Source organism: Balearica regulorum, chromosome 19 (genome assembly GCF_011004875.1).
Source record: "Balearica regulorum gibbericeps isolate bBalReg1 chromosome 19, bBalReg1.pri, whole genome shotgun sequence".
NCBI classification, from domain to species: domain Eukaryota; kingdom Metazoa; phylum Chordata; class Aves; order Gruiformes; family Gruidae; genus Balearica; species Balearica regulorum.
This window is the reverse complement of record NC_046202.1, coordinates 13,006,076-13,017,048: the sequence shown is the minus strand read 5'-3', so window position 1 is coordinate 13,017,048 and position 10,973 is coordinate 13,006,076. Positions and strand designations below refer to the sequence as shown.

At 52.8% G+C, this 10,973-nt stretch overlaps 2 protein-coding genes across 4 annotated transcripts; one reads left to right on the top strand and one right to left on the bottom strand.

The window, feature by feature from the left end:
• Positions 1-805: 805 nt before the first annotated feature.
• On the top strand, positions 806-3,654 carry LOC104641843 (fibrinogen-like protein 1-like protein). Of its 3 annotated transcripts, none has more exons than XM_075771663.1 (3): positions 806-992; positions 1,526-1,657; positions 2,564-3,654. In XM_075771663.1, the coding sequence occupies exons 1-3, from the start codon at positions 980-982 to the stop codon at positions 3,190-3,192; spliced, it is 774 nt and encodes a 257-aa protein (XP_075627778.1). In that variant the 5' UTR covers positions 806-979; the 3' UTR covers positions 3,193-3,654. The 3 variants fall into 3 exon arrangements, with proteins under 3 accessions (XP_075627778.1, XP_075627776.1, XP_075627777.1); XM_075771661.1 differs by having other exon boundaries at positions 872-992; positions 1,529-1,657; XM_075771662.1 differs by lacking the exon at positions 1,526-1,657 and having other exon boundaries at positions 904-992.
• A 1,884-nt stretch (positions 3,655-5,538) lies between these two features.
• LOC104631811 (fibrinogen-like protein 1-like protein) lies at positions 5,539-9,316 on the bottom strand. Its single transcript, XM_075771526.1, has 3 exons — positions 9,096-9,316; positions 7,653-7,772; positions 5,539-6,585 (listed from the first exon to the last, which is right to left on the bottom strand). Exons 1-3 carry the CDS (start codon positions 9,163-9,165, stop codon positions 5,951-5,953), a joined length of 825 nt encoding a protein of 274 aa, XP_075627641.1. The 5' UTR covers positions 9,166-9,316; the 3' UTR covers positions 5,539-5,950.
• Positions 9,317-10,973: the final 1,657 nt, after the last annotated feature.

Genomic DNA, 10,973 nt, shown 5'->3' with positions numbered 1-10,973 from the left:
TGTGCACCCTCAATTCCACTCAGTTTTCCCTCCATGCACACTCGGATCCCCTCCATTCCCTCTCTATGCACACAGGGACAAGCTTTCTGCTTTCCCCTCTGCACACGCTCAGACCCCTCCATTCCCCTCTGTACATGCTCAGATCCCCATTGCTGCCTCCATCTGCTGAGTTTCGCTCCATTCCTCGGCAGACACTTGCTTTCCTCTGTAGTCATCTGTCCTGCATGACCAGAATCCCAAACCCAGTGTCCCAGAGACCAGAGCTGTCTCAACTGGCTTACAGAAACCTTTTAGATGGTGTCTTTCAGCAGGCCCATTCAGAACTGTGGCCCACGAGGGAAGAGACCTCTCCCACTTCCCCCAGATGGAGATCATCTCCACCACAACCCTCTGCCTGCTGTCATGCAGTCCAGAAAACAGCAGCTGCTCCAAATACTCTCCCACAACTCTGGGAGTCTGGGGCTGCTCTGACTTCCCCACCAAGAGCTAGTCTGGGCTTGTCAAAAACACATTAAACAAGAACCAATTGACCTGACAGAACCCTGCTGTAATGGTGGGAGGTGGGGACATCCCCAGTGTTTGCTCTCCATGCTGGTTTGTGACTGGCATTCAAGTGTTTATTTACTGACCTGCACTCTTCAAAGCTCCCGAATATGCTGTTCCCAGGGGAAATTCCATCCAAGCAGTTAAGCACTCTCAGAAGAGACCATTCCAAGGACTCTCGCTGGCACAGGGGTTATTTTCTTTGTAGCTCAGGAAGCTATGCACCTACAACAAGAGGCACCTTCATCTTGGCTTGTGTTTTCTAAGAGCACAAAGGAAATCCAGCCTGATTTCCTCCTCCAGAAGAAAGGAAGCCAAGAGGGGGTGGTGGGGTGGTGGTGTAGGACCCAGTTACCCCGCCCACTGCAGAGGACACTACAAATGCCTCTGTGAGACCTGCTGCTCCACAGCTTTGTGCTCCAGAGGGCATTCCCGCATGGACACCATGGGTGAGTACTGGGCTGGGAAGCGGTGTGCTCTTTGCTAGCAATGGGAGGAGAACAGGTAGGTCAGCCCAGCAATAGGGAGAGGCCACATGCACTGGTCCTCACACACCGATGGAGAGCAGTGGCATCCGTGCCCTCTGACGGCATGCTCACCTGCCACCCCTTCGAACACCAACAGCTTGTGCCCTGCCTTCTGGCTCACCCCAGCCAGTCCCCTGCTTCAGGGGTCAGGAATGAAACTTAGCTCAGACAGTTGTTGGGTGCTTTGCTACACCCAACTATCATCTCAGGCATAACTTTTTGGGAGCTGGTCAAGGGGAAAAGGCAAGGTTGTCTACCCCTTGGGCAAAAGAGTTGAGGCCTTTTATCAAGCTTTCCAGCTTGCACAGACCAGTCTGATGCTGCATAGAATGCTCGGTGCACTCCTGCATCTCACATGGTCATGTTACACTGTGCAGTGCTGGAGCCAAGGGATTCCCCACTTCTCTGGAGGGAATATCACATTTCATTTTTTCTCCCATCTTTTCCCTTTCTAGCAGCCCAGTGCCTTCTACTCCTTGCTTGCGTGCTGGTCTTGACTGCCCCTGGCCACTCCATGCATATACAAACCCTAAACCTCTTCAAGAAATCTCCCTCCAACACTTCGGCAAGTGCTCTGAAGAAAACCAGTACGTAGCATCCCGTGGGCATCGCAGTGCTCTCACCAATCTCTTTCAGTTCCTTGGTCTGGGCCAGCCCTGGCTGGTGAACAGCCCCAGCCCATGCTCTGGGCCAGTGGGGGCTTGGTAAAATGGGAAAGGGTGTGCTATGACGCCTCAAATCAAAAAAACACCTCCATAGTGTATACAGGCAGGTGGGCTGGGGAGAGGCGGCATCAGCTGGGGAGAAGAGCTCTGCCCATGCACCAAGATGACCTAAACAACAGTGGCAAGTCCCGCAGCAAGTGTGCTGAAGGCATGGGGAGATCACATCTGCCAGCACAGGTGGAATCCAGTGTGTTGTGCTCATGTACGGCAAGCTCCAGGTGGGGAAGGGCCCTAAACGTCCCTAGCTCTGGCCCTGCTACAGGATAGAAGATGGTGGATGTGAGGAGGTTAACCCAATGTGCATGTGCGTGAGTGTGTATGTGCGTGCACTGTGCAGACTGGTAAGGGTGTCTGTGTGCTTGGAGGGGTCATTTTTCTCCTGTTCCCTTAGTTACAGGACGGGGCAAGGGGGCAAGGTCCTCTTCACCTTCCTCCCCAGTGTGACCCTGTTTTAGTGACACAACCCCTTTTTCAGGAGACCCAAAGGAGCCCACTAGTGTCCATATCAGTCTCCTGGCCTGATACCAGCATAGCCCATTGGGTCTGGGGCCTTTTGCTGGGGCTGCCTCCTGTTAGGTGTCCCATGTGGAAGAGGAATAGAGGGCTGAGGCCAACCCACTTTCACCTCCAGCCAAGCCCTCTCTGGGCTGGGACAGCTGATTATTGCCCAGCTACTCTGGACAGATGTCCCTCTCTCCAGCCACAGGGTGAAACATGGTCTTTCCCATTGCACAAGCTTTTGTTAAGTCAGCCTCTCTCCTGCCCCAGGTTTTCCCAAGGACTGCAGTGAGATCCGTGCTGGCAGCCCCAGCGGCATCTACGTCATCCAGCCCACCGGGCTGCACCCCATCGTGGTGTACTGCGAAATGAACGTGACGGACGGGGGCTGGACGGTCATCCAGAGGAACCGGCAGAGCACGGAGATCACCTGGGCCGAGTCCTGGAGCACCTACAAGTACGGCTTTGGGAACGTGCACACTGAGTACTGGCTGGGCACTGAGTACATCCATCAGATCTCCAGGCAGAAGGTCTACCAGGTCAGGTTTGTCATCTGGGATGCCGCAAATAACATCAAGTTCACAGACTACAGCCTCTTCAGCCTGGAAGATGAGTCCCAGGGCTACCGGCTGAGGCTGGGAACATATGCGGGGACAGCAGAGGATGCCATGACCTCAGACAATCCCAGGAATGTGCACAACAACATGAAGTTCTCCACAAAGGATCGGGATCAGGACACTTACCGTGGGAACTGTGCCTCCAGCTATGGGGGCGGGTGGTGGTACTCGGCGTGTTATGCTGTGCGGCTGAACGTCAAGGGGGCCATAACGTGGGGCAGCCTGTGCAATGGGAACTGCAAAGCCTCTGCCATCCTCATCAAACCTGCTCTGTACCATTAGTACTCCTCCCCCTCCTGTCTGCACTGAGCATGTGGCCAGACCAGCACCCTGCTGGGGCCTGTTTTGTTGGCTGAGAGGCTGGGGGTGAATAGGGTTTTTCCTGTATATCAAGAAATGTTTTCTTTTCCTCTTCTCTTGAAAAGTAGCAAAGCTCCCTGCTTTGTGTCTGGCCTTTCACCTGTGGGAGGTTTTTAGAGATCATTATTAGAACAAGTCTTTATAAACACTGCAGTTTCCAAACATGTTCCTTCTGGGGAGAAAACTGTGTTCAGAAGCCTAAAACCTTCCTGATCCAGCAAGGTCTGACTCTCTTTTTGCTTTGCGGGTATAGGTGACTTCAGCAGAAGAGTATCAGTCATCACTGATCTAAACTGCTCTGAGCCCAGGCAGGCTATGTACACACCATATCCCTGCTGTAGTCTGTGCTCATCCTGCAGAATAAAATTGCTTTCAGAACCTGCACAGACACATGTAAATGTCCTTCATTCATTCCAATGAGCCCCGAGGCTCCTGGTGAAGTAAGAAAAGACTTTGAAAGGGAAATTTTTTTATAAGACTCAAATGAGGAATTAAAGACAAAACTTTCACTTAAAGAAGAGAGCTGAGTTTCAAAGTGGCATCTTTCAAAAAGGGAATGCAGTACCATGTGCCCAAGAGGGTAGGAGCTCAGTTCAGCCCTACCAGCCATGACTTGGAGCTAACCAGAGACAGCAAGCCAGGCCAGCATCATCCTGCCTTGTTAACCTTGTGAATATGTGCCCAGGCCTTGGGAGGTAACTGGAAGATCGGGCAGGGAAGAAAGGGAGAAAGGGACAACAGCACTGCAAGGCCACACAGCACTGCATGGTTGGGATATCTGGGGCAGGTTTAAGAGCTGAGGCAGGCTGACATGGCAAGGATCCCAGAATTTCAAGAGGCCTGGATCGGCTTGGGTCCTTATGGGCTTGCTCCAGTGTGGTGGTATCTGTGCACTGGATAGCTCAACAGCGGACATGGTACCTGTGATGTGATCTCCCAGTGCTGAGCAGAGGGGAGTGATGTCTTGCTGGCTGCACTCTTGCTAATACAGCCCAGGATGCAGTTCACCTTCACCACTGCAAGAGTGCATTGCTGACTCCTGGGCAAATTGCTGTTTACCAGAAACCCCAAGTCCTTTTCTGTCAAGCCTCTCCCCTCCGGTTAGGTTGTATGTCCAGGCTGGAGTGCAAATGAATTTTTAAACGAGCAGACATATCTCTCAGTCCAGAAATGCTACTCTCAAGTCAGCTGAAACAGCAGCACCCTCATGCATTCATGTCCCCACACATCAGGGCTGCAGGCCCACAGAGGTCTCCAGGGCAGCCAAGGCTGCCTGTGCAGCCCCTTCAGGAATGCGGCACTGCCGTAGCTCTGCAGGGTGCCCTGGGACCTCAGTCACAGACCTGGCCTGAGAGTCCCAAGGGTTAATAGCCACAAGCCTTCCTCAAGCTCAGCTTTTCTTCCAAAGACAGAGGAGAGGAACTGTGGCTTCTTTCAAGCCCTAAGTTCAGATTTCCCTCTGTTGCAAAGGAGATCCATAGCCACATTCCCCCTCTGCAGTAGAGTATGATGGGACTGACTTACCCACCTCTCTCGTGCCCTCAGGGATCCTGCCACCCTGTTCACACTCCAATCTGTGGTAGTTTCTTCCCCTTCCCAGCATAGAGCAACCACCCAGCCACAGACAGGGGGAAACTACAGGCAAGGGCTTTGCTGGGTCTGTTGGCTAATCATAGTCTTACAGCCACAGCTCAGTGCAGAGTAGCTGGAACAAGCCATTGGAAGCAATATTGCATCCAGAGACCTGAGAACCAAACCACAGACAGAATTAGGTGCAACAGTTGTACTCAGCTGTGTACAACAACCGTACTAAAGGGAGAAAAGGTTATTTTACAGGCTGGGGGACAAACATCAGCAGGGAGAATCAGTGTCAGGTCTTTCCCTATGGAACATTGAAATATTTCAGAAAAAAAAAAAAAGAAAAAGAAAGAAAGAAAAGGAAAACCAGCACAAAACTCCTGCATGCCACACCAGCTCTGCACCAGCTCAGCCTGGGAGCAGAATCAGCTCCACAGCTGACCTGGCCCTGCACTGTCTGAGCAAATAAATCATCTTGAAAACAGCAGCCACATCAGCCCTGGGAGAGGTGAGCTCTGCATGTCCCAGGGAGATCTAGCATCCCTTGGGCAGGTATGTCTCCTCGCCCAGGAGAGGACCTGTATAAATCACCTACTTTCCCCCAGATCCACCACCCTGGGGACTGGACAGAGTGATCCCCACACACTTATGTGCAGTGTCACAGCGACAGGTAGACACAAGGCAGCAAAGTCTGGCTCCAGGGTTTATTGCAGCTGATTTCTCCCACCATGGGTAGCAGAGCTGTGGGGGGTGTGGGGCCCAGGGAGGGAGCAGGGCCTGAGCAAAGCAGGGATACACCGATCGCACAGGGAAGGGAACTTGCACTGTCTCCCCCTCCCCAGGACAGGAGTGGGCCGCCCACCCCAAACCAGTGCCTGCGTCCCAGGGCTGGCCAGCACCACGGCACGGGGCGAAGCTGCCTGTGTGCCCGGGGCTCCGGGCGATTGCTCCTGTTTCAGCTGGTGATGGTGCAGGAGCTGTGGGCAGCGCAGGACGTGTGCTGGGGCTGGCCCAGGGCTGTTGGCAGGTGTGGGAACGGGGCACTGAGCTGGGGACGGTGGCACTCCCACAAACTCCCGGGAGGCTGGGTGCTGCAGCACAGTCAGCACACATCTGTGGGTTTGACCAGGATGAGGGAGGATGAGCAGTCGCCATTATCGCAGAATCCTGGCCAAAGGATGTGTTTTTTGGCATTGAGCAGGACGTTCTGGCACCTGTCGTACCACCAGCCCCCGTAGCTGTTGGCACAGTTCCCGCTGTACTGGTCCTGGTCCCTGTCGGTCGTGCTGAACTTCATGTTGTCATGTATACCACCCTTCTTGGGGTGATAGCTGGTCAGATAGTCATCCCCATCACCAGAAAACCGGCCCAGCCTCAGCGGGTACCCACTGGCCTCACTCTCCACCCTGAAAATGTCGTACTCGGCGTAATGGGTGACGTTGGCCTTATTCCGCACGATGAAGCGGACCTTGTAGGTGCCCTGCTGTGTCAGCAGGTGCAGGTACTCGGTGCCCAGCCAGTGATCGCCCTGCACGTTCCCGAAGCCATACTTGTAGGTGGTCCAGGATTGCTTCCACGTGATCTCAGTGTCATGAGAGTTCCTCTGGACAACGGTCCAGCCCTTGCCTTCGGTGTCCATGTCACACCACACCACGCGTGGGGGTGACCCTGCCGGCTGGATGACATACACCCCACTGGGGCTGGTCTTGCGGAGATGGCTGCAGTCTGCAGGGAACCCTGTGAAACCACAGTGGCAAACACAGGATGGGGTGGGGGAGAGAAGGTTCATATGAGTCAGGGCAACAAGGAGCTCCTGTAGGGGAGTGAGGAGTCAGGACAAAAAGGGCTGGTTTTATCTGTGGTCTGCTCCACAGTGTAGAGTGGCTTTTCGACTGGCTCATCCACAGGGCAACTGAAGGTCTCTAAGAGAGTGACCCTGATAAGAGCCCTAGGATCTATTTCTCATGGCTTGCTATTTCATTTGGAGTCTTCTAATGCATCTGGCAAAGAAAAGAGGGGAAAAAGATCTTCCAGATGCCAGTGATGTCCTCCAAGTACATCTGGCCCTCACACAAGTCCCTTGATATATTGAGCTACAGCTCTTGCAAGGATCAGAATTGTCCAAAATGCTCCACTGGATGAGGATATGTAATAAAAATTTATGTTTTCCCTGGGGGTCATGGCATTGCAAAAGAAGGCTAAGTTCTACATTGATCTCATAGGGATCTCTTCCCCCAGCTTGTTGCAATTTATGTTAGCAGGACTGATCTGTCGTGACTTACTTGCCAAACTTATTTGCTGTCTAATTTGTTTTTTTGTTTTGCGTCTGATGAGGGACAACTTGCTGTGGGTAATTTCAATTCAGCCCATGAAATTCTGCTTTTCTCGGGCACACAGGTCTTGCAGGTAGTGCCACCCTCCCTTGCAGAGAGGAAGGGAATACTCCTAATCCAACAAGATAAAAAAAAAAAAAATTGCTGGGATGATCTTTCCTAGAACTGAAGTGTAAAAAGATATAAGCACCACAGAGCAATCCCGCCAAGTTATGGAATTATGGCGTTTGGCCAGAAACCCCTTGGTTTCAGCATGGAGCCACCAAGGGGGTGAGGATGGCTTGACCAGTGTCAGGCTGCTTACCTTACAAGCCATGGCCCAGGGGTTTGTGTGTGAGGAGCTATGTTGTGCATCAGTCTGGGTGCATGCTCACTTTCCTAGCACCTGAGAGTCAGTGCTGAGCTAGGGAGACACTTTCCTGCTCTGCGCCTTGGTGTCCAGCCAGTGCCCCCCACCACCTCCATACTCACCACTCCGGGAGCTGGCAGTGGGTACTGCTGGGCCAGCGCTTGTGCAGAGGAGAAGCATCGCCACCACTGTGGGTAGGAGGACAAGGTCCCCACGGAGCCAACTCATCCCAGCCTGGAGCCCTGGGAAGGAAACAGCCCAGAGCCATTAGGATCACTGGGCAGTCCCTTCTGTCCCTGCCAACAGCCCGCAGGGAGCTCGGACCAGGGAAGGACATGGTGCAGGCAGAAGCAGGGTGCTCCTGGGGTGGTAGAAGCTGCAGCTTCAGTGCAGGCTCTGGCCCTGCAGGGCTGAAGTATGGTGAGAAATGGCTTTGTCACCCTCCTGATCAGCCCCTTCCCTGCACCAGACAGCAACCTGTAGATCTTTTCTTGGAACCTACAGCCCAAGAGTAGCTAAGGGAGGACAATGACTCGGCTAGATCTGGGGACAGTAGTTTGCCGGGGGGAGAGATCACAAGAAACAGTTCTTTTTAATCATAGAATCATAGAATCATAGAATGGTTTGGGTTGGAAGGGACTTTAAAGATCATCTAGTTCCAACCCCCCCTCCCTGCTACAGGCAGGGACACCCTCCACTAGCCCAGGTTGCCCAAAGCCTCATCCAACCTGGCCTTAAACACTTCCAGGGAGCCAGGGGCAGCCACAACCTCTCTGGGCAAACTGTTCCAGTGCCTCACCACTCTAACAGTAAAGAATTTCTTTCTAACATCTAGTCTAAATCGACCCTCCTTCAGCTTGAACCCATTCCCCCTTGTCCTGTCACTATACTCCCTGATAAACAGTCCCTCACCATCTTTCCTGTAGGCCCCTTCAGGTACTGGTAAGCCGCAATTAGATCTCACCAGAGTCTTCTTTTCTCCAGGCTGAACAATCCCAACAGTCATGCTTAAGCCTTTTATATAAGTCACTCCAACTCAATGACAGATAGTGAAAAACCTGATCCAAAGGATGGGGTGCACAGATACCAGCTCCCAAGCAGACAGGAGGAAGTCTACTGGGTCCACACAGTGACACAAGCCCAAACCCTCTGTGCTGGCCACCAGCACACCCCTACACCCTGCACTAGCTCAGTTACTGGGGGAGAGGCCATCATGCCTGAGGAAGGATCCTTGTGCAACCACATGTACCACATGCATTGGTCAGAAAGGGAAAGGACCAAGTTGAAATCTAGGTCTCCACATTAACCTCCCTTGACAGGACATAGGCATACAGGAAGTAGGTAGCCTGGGGAAAACATAGACTGGCACCAAGCATTTGTGTCGTTTGGTGCTTTGGTCTTGTGTCCTTTCTGCTACCAGGGTGCCTGGCAGCATGCATCACCCAGGCAAGATCATGGCTGCTGTCCTGCTAATCATCTTGTGCCATTGTATACTCACCCAGTCAGGTCTTGTTTGAGCCCAGCACCACACATGAATGCAGTGTGCCACTGGGAAGATAACTCACCCATCACAACAGCACGGCTGAGCAGAGAGCAGGAACCCAGTGGTGTACCCTCCCATGCTGAGATTTCCATGGTGACTTTATAGGCACTGCACACACCCACTTGTGTTCACACTTGTTATTTGTAGAGGCACTCGCACATTGTGACTTGAGCAGTTTTCAGATCCCATGACAGCACAACTAAATCCCCTGAGGGGAGGGAGGCATGCCCTTCCAGCCAGAGAAGTACAAAATAATCCCCTCCATGATGAGGGATTTCAATTATTGACTTTCCCAGCTACACAAACACTACATGTGAATTGCTCATTTGGAGCAAATTCTGGAGAGCCATGATCAAACTGAAGTGGAAAGACCCAGCTTTTTAAGGACATACACACAGAAACTAGCAAAGGAGGAGAGATTAGGTCTTCTATTTGCCCAGTCCCAAAGGTGACCTTGGAAAGATGAGGACAGGTCCTCAAGCAACGTGCCTCCTTGCTAGCTCTCTGCCAGAAGCTTTCAGGATCAATGAGTTAAGTCATTGGACTGGAACCAGAGTCCAGCAGCCAGAAGTCACTATATACACAGTGTCCCTGGCACCCCAGTCTGCATGTTCTGAGTAGAGGGCAAGGGCGCCAGGTAACAAACAGGTGCCTGTGTGTCCCTTTGCCACTCTCCTTCCCAATCCCTGTCTTTGGCCTGGTGAGACCCTGCAGATATCCCCCCAGCACCAGCAATGTGGACCAGAGGTTGCTCCCTCTACAGGAGCAAAATGCTCTCAGGACAGATTGTTTGGGAGGGCTGTTCTTCGTGCCAAAAGGTGCAGACAGCTCCACCACTTTGCTAAGCCAGTTTTAAGAGGATAAAGATGTGGCTCTTCTACTTTCTTCTCCTTTGTTGGTTTCAGTAGCCTACTGACCAGATGTCTTCTTCATGGCACAGTTTTAAACCTGGTGTTCACAGCAAGCCAGTGTCAAGCTGATGCTCCCACCAAACTGTCCATTCTGCAGGAGCCCACATCAAGCAGTGCAACTTGCAGGTCTGGATGGACAGAGGCATCCAGACCTCTCTGAAGTAAGGGATCCCTGGATCGACTTCCATCTGAACCCTTAGATCTCACCCCTGCTTGTTTGGTTAGAGGTTGGGAGCCCTTGTCTGCAGCCTCATTTAGTTTGGGAGAACCATAAAAGCAGCACTCCCAGGTCCATGGAGGGAAAAGAGCCCAAGCTGCCCTGGGAAGGACCCCAGGCAGAGGGGCTATGTCCCCTTTCTGTAGGGGCAGGGGAAATGGGTGACTTAGGGGCTACCATGGGCTGCCCCCGGAGCTAATGCCAGCACTGAGCAATGCAACGCCTTTGTGTGTGGTGGGGTGCCTGTACCACGGCTGGCAGGCAGGCTGCTGCTGGTGAGCCACCACTGGCATCGCTGCTGGCAACAGGGCTGCCACATGCGGCAGGAACATGGGCCCCACAGGTCATGGCATGGAATTCATCCCCCGCCCCTGTGTACAGCAGGCTCCACTGGGCTGCTCCAAATAGTCCACCAGAGACCCTGGGTTTGACTTTAGCACAAATATTCCAGTGGATGGTGTCTTCAAACACCATGCTATGAAACAAAGGTTTCCTAAATCATACTGACGTGAGACCTCTTTCTAAGAAGACAGCTGCAAGAGGACCTCGAGCAGATACAGGTTCGAAGCAGAGCTGAGGACAACAACCAGTGGTTGCACTCCAGAGAGGCAGAGAAGGGGGCACCATGAAGGACTCAAAGGAGAAAAACAAAGGCATGAACCAGGTCTCTGGGAGCAGCCAAGGGTGAACCCTGAGGACACGATGCCCTTGCTGGCGGGGCTCCATCCTGCTGGGTCTGAGCACAGCAGGCAGAGTTGAGTGTTGGCAACAG

Excerpts from the sequence above, each read along its gene's own strand:
- LOC104641843 (XM_075771663.1), top strand. Across the intron at positions 1,658-2,563 it reads AAGTGCTCTGAAGAAAACCA|GTTTTCCCAAGGACTGCAGT; the intron begins GTACGTAGCATC and ends CTCCTGCCCCAG.
- LOC104631811 (XM_075771526.1), bottom strand. The coding sequence starts at position 9,165 with ATGGAAATCTCAGCATGGGAGGGTACACCACTGGGTTCCTGCTCTCTG. Across the intron at positions 7,773-9,095 it reads CAGCCGTGCTGTTGTGATGG|GGCTCCAGGCTGGGATGAGT; the intron begins GTGAGTTATCTT and ends TTTCCTTCCCAG. Across the intron at positions 6,586-7,652 it reads CACTGCCAGCTCCCGGAGTG|GGTTCCCTGCAGACTGCAGC; the intron begins GTGAGTATGGAG and ends GTGGTTTCACAG.